General features: G+C 41.5%; 2 protein-coding genes across 7 annotated transcripts in view; both read left to right on the forward strand.

Moving 5' to 3' along the window:
• The window catches only part of fkbp8 (FKBP prolyl isomerase 8), a 6,953-nt gene extending 670 nt beyond the window's left edge, over positions 1-6,283 (forward strand). For 2 of the 5 annotated variants that reach the window (XM_035653776.1, XM_035653778.1), the window contains exons 2-9: positions 48-326; positions 591-760; positions 905-993; positions 1,194-1,414; positions 1,768-1,940; positions 2,020-2,097; positions 4,308-4,448; positions 4,716-6,283. In XM_035653776.1, the coding sequence (XP_035509669.1) occupies positions 48-326; positions 591-760; positions 905-993; positions 1,194-1,414; positions 1,768-1,940; positions 2,020-2,097; positions 4,308-4,448; positions 4,716-4,802 (1,238 nt within the window). In that variant the 3' untranslated portion in view covers positions 4,803-6,283. The remainder of the gene's footprint in view (positions 1-47; positions 327-590; positions 761-904; positions 994-1,193; positions 1,415-1,767; positions 1,941-2,019; positions 2,098-4,307; positions 4,449-4,715) is intronic. The other 3 variants (XM_035653779.1, XM_035653780.1, XM_035653777.1) reach the window with 2 other exon arrangements.
• A 757-nt stretch (positions 6,284-7,040) lies between these two features.
• The window catches only part of ell (elongation factor RNA polymerase II), a 35,038-nt gene continuing 27,966 nt past the window's right edge, over positions 7,041-14,112 (forward strand). Inside the window, exon 1 of one of the 2 annotated variants that reach the window (XM_035652706.1) lies at positions 7,041-7,245. In XM_035652706.1, coding sequence (XP_035508599.1) covers positions 7,111-7,245 — 135 coding nt within the window. In that variant the 5' untranslated portion in view covers positions 7,041-7,110. The remainder of the gene's footprint in view (positions 7,246-14,112) is intronic. The other variant, XM_035652707.1, reaches the window with a different exon arrangement.

Genomic DNA, 14,112 nt, shown 5'->3' on the forward strand with positions numbered 1-14,112 from the left:
GGGTCGAACGGTTAGAGAAGTCAATGACTTTGCATTTTGTTTTGAAGTTGTTAAGCTTAACTTCCAGACTACTCTACTAATGTCTGAACAAGAGGAGACGATGGACGCCTCTGACGACAGTGTGCCACCAGCGAAGAAGAATGGACGTACCTCGTTGCTGGACAGCGGGGAGGACTTTGAGGTTTTAGACGAAGATGACATTGACGACGACCCCCCTCCTCTCGAAGATGCCGGGGGTGGGAAGGGCAAAAACACAGATGAATCTGAGAAGAAGAATACAGATCCAGACCCTCTGGGTCCAGTGGAGGAATGGCTGGATGTTTTAGGTTTGTAACAAAATCATCATGTTAACATATGATGTTGTAGCCAAATACATTCCTGTAGAACGTGTTGCAGTAGTTATATATTATATATAAGTGGATATTGATGATATTGATGATAGGAAGATGATGAAATCCAAAGCCAAGGTGTTGTTGATTCCCAGGAGCAAGGCTTGTGGTGGTGGTGGTGGATGCTCCACAGTCACTGGACGCGGATCAGTGCTGTAACTGACTGAAACTAATATAATAATAATACATCTTTGTGTACAGGTAATGACCAGCTGAAGAAAAAAGTCCTGGAGGCAGGGGAAGGGCGAGACAGTCGACCACAGAAAGGACAAAACGTAAAGATTAATCTTAAAACGTACCTGAAGGACGGGACACTTGTAGAGGAGCAGACTGACCTCTCTTTCACTCTTGGAGATGGAGATGTCATTCAGGTAAAAATGAACAATTTCAGATGGATTAGACTATATAGAAAGATTTTCACAATCAGGTTATGCATAATTGGGTCAATCAGGTTATGCTGTAGTGTTACACGCACATATCGGTATGTTACTAAAATGGGATTGTTCTCCTTTCAGGCTCTGGATCTCACAGTGCAGCTCATGGAAATGAGAGAGAAAGCCCTCATTCAGACTGGTGCCCTTTACGCATACGGTGTCCGGGGGAGGTAGGGATGTGTTTCAGTCTAACTGCTAAAGGCTGTATAAACTGCAGAGTTTTAACCAAGCTTTATAAAAAATAAATGTTATTCTTGGATGTACAGAACCCTTCTGTGACGCACATTTGACGGTCAACATTCCTTGTGTGTAAACTTGTGCTTGATGTGTCTTATTTCCTGAACTTGAATGTTTTTCTTCATCTTTCCAGTATTGAACCTGAGGTCCCCTCCAATGCTGAGCTGTCCCTAGAAGTGGAACTGCTGGAAGTTACTGATGCCCCAGACCTGGAGCTGTTGGCCCCTGCAGAAAAGATTGCCCTGGCCAGCCACAAGAGAGAGAGAGGCAACGTTCATTATCAGCGTGGGGACTACGCTTTTGCTGTCAACTCATATAGCATTGCCCTGCAGATAACAGAGTCTAGTTCTAAAGGTGAGATGCAGCCCAGAGAGCCAGGACTCAGTGAAAGGTTGTTGTTTTACCGTTGGTGGTTTTCTGTCATTGGGCAATGGGCTTAGGGGTGTCTGAAAGGTGGGGAAGTATTAGATTTACCCCAAAACAAGAGGGACTTTTTCCTCAACATGTCATGTTAAATGGTTACAAAAACTTGAATGTGGCCCACCTTAGATAGTGATATGCAGGGACTACATTTAACATTTTAATGATGCACTGATGGACATTTTTGTAATTTCATTTGATTTTAAGATTCTTTTTTTTTTTAAACTTTTTTTTTTTTTAAACTGGTTTTAAAGTTTTTGTTTATGTTGTGGTTTATTTTGCTGCAGTTGACATTAGTCCTGAGGAGGAGAATGAGCTTATGGATGTAAAAGTGAAGTGTTTAAACAACATGGCTGCTTCTCAGCTGAAACTGGACCACTACGATGCAGCTCTTAAATCTTGTGTCTCTGCACTGGAACACCAGCCAGACAACATAAAAGCACTTTTCCGCATGGGCAAGGTACACATCACTGCTGTTCTTTCACTTTCTCTGTCAGTCAGTGATAGATTGTTTTATTAATTATTTGTTTTCACTCAAGGTACTAGCCTTACAAGGTGAATACACAGAAGCCATTCAAACTTTGAGGAAGGCGCTGAAGTTGGAACCAAGCAACAAGGTACTTTTGGCGTCTTCACATTTATTTTTGGTACAACACAGCCTTTAGTAAAGAGAAATTTCAGTTCTTGCTTATAGCCAGTAGATGGTGCTATAGGGTAAAATATCAACTCACTTAGTTGGTAGTGCAAGGTCAGGTGGGCTGCTGATTCATCATTTCAGAGGATCTGTTTTCATGTTGTTGCTGTAAATAGATTTGCCCTGCACCCCAGCCATATCTAATACCTCGCCACTGTTACTGTTCTCCTGCTTATACAGTCGGGTATATGTGGTTCTTTGGCTACACAAGGCCATTTGACAGAACTCCGCTCAGTGCGTGGGCTTCTTGGATCAGCTGTGAGCTGCAGCAGCATGGTACTCATGCCCAGAATCCCCCACTTGAGTCCTAAACCAATCTGTCAAATAGCACATGGCCTGGTCTCCACTTAAGCTTTTCATCCAACATTTACATTACATTTTGCAATTTTACATCTTAGGTGGGTTTCTGTTTTAATGGGTCTGTCACAAAAGCCATATTTCCACTACATGGCACAGCTCGACACGCTTTTGCTACCCCTACTTCGTTGTCCACTGTAGATAGTACTTTGGTTAGTATGTTTCTTTATTTTTTATGTTGGTCTGCTGCAGCCTTTCTTCACCGACAAACTTTAACATATGCTGTACGTTAACTGCTACTTCACACCTCACCCTTTCCTCTGCATCACTCGCTTTCATACTTTCATGTGGCTATTTAAAGTGCGAGGTTTGTGCAGGATGTCCTATGTTGCGTGACCAATCTGTGGTCTGCAGTGTTTTCATTTTCAGCTTTTAGTATCAGTTCAACTCGAGGTGGTACAAAAACGAACCAGGTATTAGTCGTTACAATACATTTCTGTCCACTGTTTGTAAGTTTGCAATGATCTGTCAACACGTTTTTTTTTTTTTTTAAACTGGTGTGAGAATAGCAGTTAATCTGAGCTCACCTGGTTGAGCATATACAACATATCAAGGTTTGAATCCAGCCCTCTACTGTATCCCTCTCTCCCCTGCCTTTCCTGTCCCTCTCTCTATTAAAATATAAATAAAAATATAAAATGGATGTGCCTCTTAGAGCTACACTAATGAAAAGACTCCTTAAATAACATGTTCTAACAACAAGAACAGTGGGTGTGCTTCAGTGACAATATAAGGACACTGCCATTGTAATCAACGAGGCGGTCTTAAACAGGCGCAGGCGTCATGGAGTGACAGGATGACGTGCTTATGCTCTATTCTCTAGGCACTGACAGACATGCTGTCTACAGTTTTTTACACTGGTGTCAGCTATACACGCCCTTTTATCGTCAACTTGCATGGATGAGGAGATTTATTTGTCTGGTTTTTCTATCATGACACACAGACTTTTCAATTCCAGTTTAGACCGCCTCCGACTGTTTTCAGCACAGTATTTGGACACACAGATGTTGGTAGGACAGGATGTTACATGTTTGTTTAGCTACTTTATCCTTGCCCTGGGGACGAGTCAGTGTCATTTTTGTCATTTCGGTGGCGAGCTGATTGCACAATAGTGGTGCCAACTTACCGAGGGTGCCCTGCTCAAACACTGTGCTGTAAATGTATCTGTTTACTCTTAGCATTAGGTAGGATCAAACAAATCCTCAAGGTTGAGACTTGTACAGACACTCCACTGTCCACTTCCCACTTCCCACAAATGTATTTAAAGGTAGAACAATGTAAAATTACTATTAAGCGAACATTGCTTTGAACTCTGTGTAATGGTTCTCATCACTCTTTCTGAAGTGTATTTACAAAGCATAAACATTTTAGTTGTCTCTGAAGGCATTGGTTTGCTTAGTCACTCGCCAGTTTTAAGAGCAGTAAAGTGACTCAGATCTGAGGCCGTGCTGGAGGAATAACTGAACCCATATCCTGGAATTGTGTGGACGTGGGCTGAATGGCAGGCTAATTTTGTGATGCAAGCCTGTCTTATAAGACAACAAAGAATGGCATAAACATGTTTTCCTGCGTGTGTGTGTGTGTGTGTATGTAAGGGGTAAGGGTATTGTCATCCTGACATATTCCCATTAACAAGGAAATCAGTCTTGGGTTGTTATACAGTACCATCACTTTGTTTCCCTCACGTTGGGATTGCTGGTGTGGTAGAGTAGATAGAGGGGTTTGGTTGTTGAACTGGAGCCTGCAGCAACTATTTGTCTTGTCTCTTCTGTATAGACTATCCACGCAGAGCTCTCCAAGCTGGTGAAGAAGAACTCGGAGCAGAGAGGAGCAGAGCAGGCCATGTATAAGAAGATGCTGGGTAACCCCACTAGTAGCAGCGGCAACACACAGAAACACCGGGCCAAGTCTTCATGGGTGAGACTGTCATTCCCTTAGAAACAAAAGTGTTCAGGTTTTTGAAATGTTGGGTTAGAATACAGCTTGAACCTCTGTCCATCATGATGCTCACACACTTTCATTAGTTATTTTGGAATGATGTGTATGTAATTGTCAAGGTGTGGTAATAAACAGAGTGTCAGTTATATATCAAATCTTGAAGTGAGATGAAATATTTCGCTTTGAGCTGTGTCACAATATTATTCAACCTACTTAACATCACTGTTGTTCCTTTTAATTCCCCAGGGTCTCAGCTGGAAATGGCTGTTCGGTGCCACTGCGGTAGCCATTGGCGGTGTAGCATTATCCGTCGTCATAGCTGCAAGAAATTGAACCAAGCCTGACCAAGCCACTGCGATGTGAGAGCCTAAACACAGAGGCACGTCTGGCAGTGCCTTCTGACCTTTGGTCAAAGGGGGTGAAAATGTCAGTCGGTCAGTTGCCTCTTCACTGTCACTCTCCTTTCTCTGCTATGTTTGAGAACTATATGTGACAAATAATAAAACATCAATATTGGCATATGGGAACTGTATTTCCAACCTTATAAATGTGTAGGTTTATGCATATTTGTCACGCTACCAGACACGATTTTCCTTTGCTGCCATTGTTTGTGTCTTTGGTAGGTAATGTTGGAAGTTTATGAAAAATAAAATAAAAATAGATTCAGATAGAGGCTATTTAAGAATATTTTTCCCATTAAAATAGCTATTGTGATATGGTCCTATGTTATGCTATAGTTTTAAAGCGTCAGATTGTGCAGGTTAAATAATATTTCCTATCCAAAAAAGAATATGTGATTTCACTGTTTTTAATTGCAGTATGATGTTTCATGTTCACTGGTGTAATGCACATTATTATTTGAGGCTCACACGATGGCAATGTAGCTAGCTTGTGTGCTAGCTCTCACACCCTTTCTACAGACTCTACTTATGCACTAAGTGACCAGACAAATAGAAACACCTGTACAATGTAATTCAATAAAACCGTCAGCTTTTACTTTAGTTGGTTATGTATTGAGGCTGGAGTTTGTTGTGATGTTATACTGAAGCGTGTTCCTAAAATTGTATCCACTTCATTAACATATATGGAAGAGACACCTCACAACGTAATGCAGTTAAATAAAATACAGCAAACTGCAGCCTCAAATAGCGCCTATCTGACACAGTGTCAACAACAACAAACAAAAATAATATTTCACAAAGGTGGCTTATAAATATACATGACTGTATTTGATTGCAGTTCAGGGTGGTTTCCTGCTCACTTGTGCATACATACAGTAAAACATCAACTGAAGTAGATTTACTGTACTTTATTTTCAACATTTGTTCAAACACATACTTCTTGTGACTAAAGGTGCAGTCGTTACCTTCTGAAACAAGGAAACATGGTACAGAGAGTTTCTCAGTGATGTGGGTATGAATGCTGAAGGAGAAATTATTTGTATTAATCAGTTTCAGTCAATTATACCTCAATTTTTAATGATCAAGACCAAATGTTGAAGGATGACCCTTCAAATACAATGTTGGGTGTGTATGTATTTTTTTTCCTCCCTTACATTTATTGCCTGTGACATTTTTCCTTTGATTACGTTCCTTTGAGTGTTTATTTATTCCACTGTTATTGATCATTGCTTTCTCACGCGCAGTTAATGTGACATGACTAAATCTGTGGCTTCTTCAGATTAGATGGTAGTCCTACAGAGCCAAAAGTTGCATAAACTCTTAACAGAAGGTGACAAAGTGATCGTAGAGTTCTTGGCATTCCCTGCATTTGTTAATTTTATATTCATCACAATAAAATTTGTCTGTTATCAAGCTGCAGTTTCTTTTTTGTATGGTATCGCAGTTTCTACCTGTGTATCTGACGGGCATCATTGACAAGATATTCTGTGAACTATGTCCACTTCTGGTCCAGTTTCATGTATTCCTGGTGATTATAGCATTTTTTAAAACTAAGATTGAGAAATATCAGTGACGTGTGTACTAGACAGACACATCTTCCATTAAATTAATGGTCATATTTATACTAAACTGTATGAAAACAGTCCTCCTATAACAAAACTGCCGTGTTAAAATATTCAATATTTACATTTCCCGTGTTTTGTCTACAGCTAGACATTCCCAAATGTTCTGGATATTCCCAAACTGGGTTTTTCTTTTTTTTCCAGACATTGACGTTTTGCTGACGTAATCAGATGACCTATCGTTTCCCCCTTCCTACGCATTGCTGCTGTGCAATCCTCATTCTTAAATACTGCGAGGAATATTGAATTTTGTCCACTATTAATAACTATAACATATAATTACAAAATAAAACAGTAGTATTTAAAAAAAAAAAAAAAACACGAATTATCCGAATCAACCTCTCGTCTCCGGATTAGTTTTAAATTGAGTAATTTAGTAGTTTAACAGCACCGACAACACAACTATAACGTACTAAATCTACTCTACCGAGCGCCATGCGTTGCCGTAGTGCAAATATAATTGCATTAAACTACACGTGTGTGCCTATATAGGGGCTCGCCGCCGCTGCCCTGTGACTTCCCCGGCAGTGAGCGCTCATTGAATATTCAGTGAAAAGCAACGGGAGTTCTCGGTTGACGACAGAGTGCGTCCGTGCGCGTGGTGGGAACGGTAGCAAGATGGCGGCGCTGAAGGAGGAGCAGTGCTACGGACTGTCCTGTGGAAGAGTGAGCAACGGCAGCAATGTCTCCGTCTTCCACGTTAAACTCACTGACAGCGCGCTGAGAGCGTTTGAAGGCTATCAGAGCGGCAAGGTAAACGGTCCGTTGTCGGTACTGACGTTTTTTGTGTGTGTGTGTGTGTGTGTGTGTGTGTGTGTGTGTGTGTTTGAAGTGTGTCCGGGCGGCTGTGACAGGCAGAGTGAGGTCAGTGCCTCCACTCTGGTCTGCCGCTGCCTTCACGCTGAGGCTCGGCCACGACGGGCTGCGTGAAGCCCGGTTAGTTTCTGGCTTCGTACGTTAAGTGCGGCCAACGGCTCTCGAACCGGCCGTTGGTCGCTGCTGTTGAGCGTTAGCAGTTCACCGTCTCGTAGCTACACCCAGACTCACTCAGTGTCCACACCGACTGTTGAGCACCGCACTCGGGCATTTATCAGGCTCGCTGCCCCCTGCTGCTGGTTACTGAGCCCTTGTAGTTGTTTCATCGTATTATTATTATTATTATTATTATTATTGAGGTAGTTTTTAGTTTGGAGTGAACTGTGTTTTTTTTTAACTCGGTTTTTTTGTTGCTAACTTGCCTTCACAGAGTGTTTTATAGTAAAGTGTAAGAATTATTTTAATTGAAAACAACGTGGAGTAGCTTCTGTTTGTGTATACAGATGTTTCCAGAAAGTTTGTTAAGCTGTCAAAAAAAAACACACAAAAAAAACAACAAAAAAAAAATCTGGCCAATCCTTGCTAGCTAAACTAGCCAGCAGCTGCCCACACATAACAGCCACCGTTTGGAAATATAAGCCCTGACTTCTCGATGACTTTGATTTATTTATTTTTTCTCTCCTTCAGTTGTTAACTCAAGGAAAGCGTTGCCTCGGTTGAGTATCTAATGACAGCATGGTGAATAATTTGGAAAAGTACCCAGTATTCATGCGAAAGATGGCCATCTCCTTTCCCAACCCCCTCTCTCCACTGACTGCCACCAAAGGCTCATGTTCACTTGATGGCGTTAAAAGTGCGTCAAAGTTATTAAAACGGTAGATCCAACACATCCTGTATCGTCAGCAGCCTTTTTCTTTAATAACATAAGAGTTGGGATTGGAGGTCTGATCTCTGAAGTGGCTCTGCTGGTTGCCTGCTCTTCTTGCGTAGAGAGCTTTAAGTCTGATGATGGCCATCTAATGTTTCAGCTTCTATAAATATTTGACAGGGAAAAGCTGGCACTCAGGACAGGGAGGAAAGGGCCTTATCTCCAGCTTCAGTGTCTGCGTGCAGGAGGACTGCAGCTGATAAACCAAACAATAAAATTGTCATAGGTCATGAGGGGGAACTACTGTAGGAACTCAATAAATCAATGTGTGACACAGAAGAAATCGTCAATGTGCGTTTTTATATTCTATTTTGTATTGATATTTTAATTGTAGTTCCATTGGGAAAGATTTGTTTTAACGGACCTTTTTGTTCTGTTAGAGATGACGACCATTCTCACGTGACTGCACATTGTTTTTGCGATGATAATCATTTGTTTAAGTTGTCATATTTGCTGAATTTCGACTTCATCATGAAGCATGCTAGACAAAGTAGTGTGACGAGCATAATCGGATTCTTATTTTGACTAAAACTTACACAGTCACAAGGATTTGTGCCACTGCCTTTCCTACATAGAGCTTGTGATTCAGGATAGGTTGTTGTTTTTCATAAAGCGGCAGGACGGTACTCAGTGTGATTGTCTGAAGCATCTTGTGCTCGACACAATTAATATTGGCAGGACTTTCCTGGAGGAGTAGAGCGCTGCCACGTCTTTAGCGCCGTTGTTCCACAAAGACGTGTTCAAAGCATATTCTTGTGCAATTTAAAGTATGCTAGTAATACACATTTATATTAAAGAAACTATCCTAATAAGGAGTTCTGTGTGCGGAGGAAAGGTGGACTTTTACAGTTAAGAAGCACCTTTTTTATTGAGAATTGGCTCTTGTACTGACTCACCACCCACCGAAGCTGCTTACTATATCACCGTTTCCCTGTTATCTGTGTTAAACCCTTACTCATAGTTTGACCAGAATAGGGATGTGGAGTAATCCGATATCTGCATGGTATAGTAGCGGGTGCTTAGTTTGTGGAAAGTTCAGAGCGATAGGGTGATATAAGCCTGTGCTGCACCATTTTACACCTCAGCTGGCACAAACGTTCACGTCACATTTTAAATGTTTCTGGTTGGGGGAGTGTCCCAGCGCAGGCCAACAGTTTAGGAGACAGGATCTCAAATTTGGTACTTTAGATTGGGTCTATTGTTTAGTAAGCTGTGTGCATTAAAAACAGACCTATCAGTGATATACAGCAACTCAGTCAGTGTGCTATCTGACACACATGAAGACTGCACGTGTGTATCTAAGCACTGTTATTGTGACTGTTACCAGCTTTTGTTGCAGCCCAGTCTCAGATCATTGATGATGTTCAACCACCCATCGGTAATCATGCACAGGCATGTGTAGACTTATTACATTATATGTGTGTATACATTACTTTATGTTAGTATACACACAGGAGTGCCCTCAGTATACTCAAAGCTATGTTTATTTAAAAGGAGCATATTGAAATTGAAAGCTGAACAATGCGACCGCAGAGCAGAGCAAACAGTCCCTCAGCTAACACAGACGTGTGCACAAACACAGATTGAAAAAAAAGATATCTACTTGGGTTTACACAGACAGAAATGTGGTTCAAGTCAGACTGACATCATTCTGCGCTTTGGGCTTCTTATTCGCTGTTTTTTTTCTCTTTTCACATTAGGTCATGAAATACAGAAATCTATCCCACTCTGAAAAAAGAAACACACAGGCTCACCTGAGAAATTCAAGCTGTGTACAATGTGCTGCTGTTAAAGTTTAGACCAACTTAGACCAGCAGCTCCTGTGCTGTGTGGAGACTTAGTTTCTCTTATATTGTAGGGGTTGAAATGTCATTTATTAATAAAATTAAGGGCTAATTATTATCACCACCACTCCGAAGCAGAGCTCATATTGCTTGAGTGGCTCAGGTATCTTTTAGGGGAGCTCAGCCCCCGCCGGCTTCCTCATAATTCAAACACTGGCTGGCTCCCAACAGCAGGGGCGAGCTGGGAACTCGGTAAAGGAAGAGGAAGAGCCACAGAATGACACACGCCTTTCAATGTAAAAGTTGTGGTGTGGTCAAGAATGTAATCAGACGGAGCTGGTAATGTTGGTCTGTTGCTCCAGTTCTGCTATTGTTTGACTGGAACATGTGTAAACACTGCCAGGCACCTGCTCTGCCACGCTGAAAGCCCGGCTGTAGGAGAACAAGAAGTTCACACTGGCTTGTTTTATCATTCCAGTGTAAGCTCACCCAACGCTAAATGTTGTCTCAGATGCGAAGCTGATTCAGTTAGGCTGTCTGATAGTCGGCGTGTGTGCAATCTGTGACTCTTACTGTGTTTATCGAAGTACCTTGTGCAACACCGGTCATCATCAAGTAGCAATAGTTGAGTGTATTGACTGCTTCCTGTATGAGACGTGACTGTCAGCTGGTTCCTCTGTTGGTACGTCTGAGGACAGAGTGAACTGGAGCTTCTGCTGCGGGACTGGCAGCCCAGAGACTCACTCTTTCTTTTTTTACTAGCTGTGACATAAGCAAGGAAATGAGTAAGGCTACTTGAGCGTCATCGAGCTGAAGGTCATGGAGAGTAGAGATAAAAGTTGACAATAATGCCTGTTGTTACAGCACAGGAGTTGGATTCAGTGTTACCGAGTTTTCATTTTCTTTGTTTCTTTAATGATTGCAGCTGTTTTTAAAACTACTCAGAATAGAAACCCCACAAAAATAAAAGCTTAATCATTAAACTAAAATATGAAGCGTGTATCAGATATGAACGTTCCTGGGCAGTCCAGGAGAGCTTGCATATGAAGTGACGATAAATCTAGTGTGCTGGCACTGCAGTGTTACACTGGTGAGAGATGAGTAGTCCCATTTGAATGTGAAAACCTTTTGTTGGCTCAAGTCACCTCTTTTGTCTTGGTGGTGAGGTAATGGATTGTTGATTATAAGCTGGGAGTATGACTCTTATATTTTTATACATCACAGTAGTGGCACTCATCCTGTGGTTGGCAACTCTGTGTTGCATTTACATTTTAAGCCCCGGAATGAATTATAAGTTACTGTAATGAAAGTGATGATTCATTTAATGATTGAAACTTTAATCCAGTTCTTTTTTTTTTTAATAAGCTGTTAAAATAAAAGCCGATGGATGGATGACAGACGGGATACGTGCTGTGGCGTGCTGCGTAATGACAGGAGCAGGTAAACAAGGCAACAATAAACGTGTCACTGAACTGAGTTTATATGTGCTGGATGTCCTCCGTTCTGTTGGATGAGCTTTTCACCTCGTCACCACAGAAAGGGAGACCCATAGCATGATGATAGGCTGGTCCTCCGATCCACACAGCTTGCACTTTGGTTGCTTCACCAGGTAAACAAATGCATTTACTTAGTGGAATTTGTCTGTTCTTTTTACCCTCCAGTTTGTAAATCGATTTATTAGAAAGAAAAAGTCATCTGCCTGAGGTTTTTGTGCAGACGGAGATCAATCTCCAGTTAAGCACTTGTGGTGACAGACCATAGGCTTCACTAAGGAGGTCAGTTTACACCAAGTCAGTTTTGCTCTTGTGCTTGGCTGCTCTCTGCCTCCTGCCTCCACCCCTATGGGGATGGTATGGGAAGTAATGGAGACTGGGAGGGGATTGTGTTTCTTCACGCTGGTCAGCCTGTGCCAGTGCTACGGTTATTTAAGGAATGCTGACTCCCCAGCTTCAGCAGATCACGGGACGCTGCAAGAGATGACCATAACCACTAAGGCCAAATATGACTCTAAATGTCATGGTGTCCCTCTGGCCTGTGGCAGGGCTGCCACAAGTGACCATGTCAACCTGGTGTCACTGCACGCAGAGCAGACTCCCTGGCCTGCTGTGTCTTTTTCAAGAGATCAGACTTTGGTCTTTGGTCTACAGACATGCTTTGTGCCTGTGGTTTGTGAGCGGTATAATGCATGAAAACAGGTACGAGTGTAAAATTCTAACTGGAGCCAGAGGAACGAGTTTATGCACGTTTAGTTTTGTTATGTCACTCAGTGGGGGAGGGACAATCATGAATCAATGCGCCCTGTCTGTCTGTAAGACTGCTGCTCAATTCAGAAACCTTGAATCAGGTCAAACCTTGAAGGAATCTCTGCTAAATCAACGCAGGCGTCTCCGCATTTGAAAAGACCGATTATGAAAGGAGATTCCTCCTTCCTTTATTTTCTAATAATGTAATCTCTCCGTGTGCACCTCTCCCCCTCAAGTGTTTTATCTTTTGTTCTGTCAGTGCACTGACAGTTATTTTTACTTGGTAAATGCACTAAGAAAACATTTCCCGTGCCCAGTGAGACTGTTTTTCCTTGGATTACAACCTACTGTGAGACATACTACACTCTAAATGACAGCTGTATATACAGTAACTGTGTTTAGTTGCATCATTTAGTAGGAAAACTTGATAGAAGCATCTCAAACCCTTCAGAAAATCCCATAGCAATGAAATATTCAGTAGCTTTGCCATGAACACTAATGTACTAGATGCTATTTTTAGCGTAGAAGCAAGGCATTTTTAATCAACACTTAATATAATAATACTATAATATAATAAAAATATTTTGAGTTGATTGTCATTTTGTAATACCAGAAAGTGAGAATCCAAAATGGGATGTTTTCACAGCCATTAAACTGAGAAGCAAGCCTTTCAATGTCCATCTTTATTACACACAACCAAAACATTTACTTGTAGTTGTCACTGGGAGAAGTACAGACATACAATTGCACTTTTTGCAACAAATCATCTTCCATCAAAACAGAACTGAACTCCAGTCATGTTGCTTAGGATTTATCTCGGGTCCAGTTAGTCACAGATTCTGAATCAATATGTGTATGAAATTGGTCTCAAAAGGAGAGATAACAGGGATTTAAACGTGAGTAGTCAACCTGTGGCTCTCCACCTCTCCAGTGCCTCCTGGTGACTTCATATGGAAATGACGGTTATTTATTTTCTTCTACCACTGTTGTCGGCCTATAATGTGCATATATTACGGCCTGACCTGGAGCCTTGTCCTCTATATTTTGCCAAACCTTAATCTCAGTGGCTGCTTATCTTCAGTCTTTTACTTTTATTTTAACTTTGAGCCCAATCTACTTTAATCATTAGTTCATCCCCCTTGAACCTCCTGCGTTAAAATGAAGGGTTCACGGTTGTAAGAGGTTAATAACAATGTTTAGATCCTTTAGATGAATTGGTGATGTTGCTGTTTCCCCCTTTTTGTTTTAGGCTCTTTGGTTGCTCTCTTGTCCAATTCTGCTATAACTGGCTGCTGAGTCAGCGCTTTCACATCACTTTTGTCAAGCCCTCGTTTACTAGAAGACGACAGCTGTTTAAAGAACTTTTAGTAAGATCTGAAAATAGTTTAGTTTACTAAGTCGAGGGGAAAGTGATACTTTTCTGATAAATGTCTCTTTTGCGATAAAGCTGGTGTGCCACATTTTGTTTGAGCTAGTGTTAAAGAAGTTCTGTAGTGATACATCCAAGAGAAAGTATGCTATGTCTGCTCTGAATTGAGCTCTCCAGAGTGAATCAGTCTTAAAACGACGGTCTCATGTTGCAGTTTGGGCAAAGCTGATACAAAACAATGACGTATACCTTCAAACACAGGCTCAGGTGACCTCTGTGCAAGCATAAAACACTGAGTTTTAATCATTGGTCTCAGTGCAACAGCAGTCCTACAGTGCCACAGTTTTGTACTTAATAATATTTCTATCAGCATTTCATTATAGATGGAAGAAAATGAATGAGAAATGTACCTGCCCTCGTAGAGGTGTGGCCTTAGTAAGGATGTAAGGCAAAAGCAATGCCGTTATTAAAACGGACATG

The sequence above is a fragment of the Morone saxatilis genome, unplaced genomic scaffold (genome assembly GCF_004916995.1).
Source record: "Morone saxatilis isolate NCDOM2014 unplaced genomic scaffold, NCSU_SB_2.0 Contig12, whole genome shotgun sequence".
Lineage (NCBI taxonomy): Eukaryota > Metazoa > Chordata > Actinopteri > Moronidae > Morone > Morone saxatilis.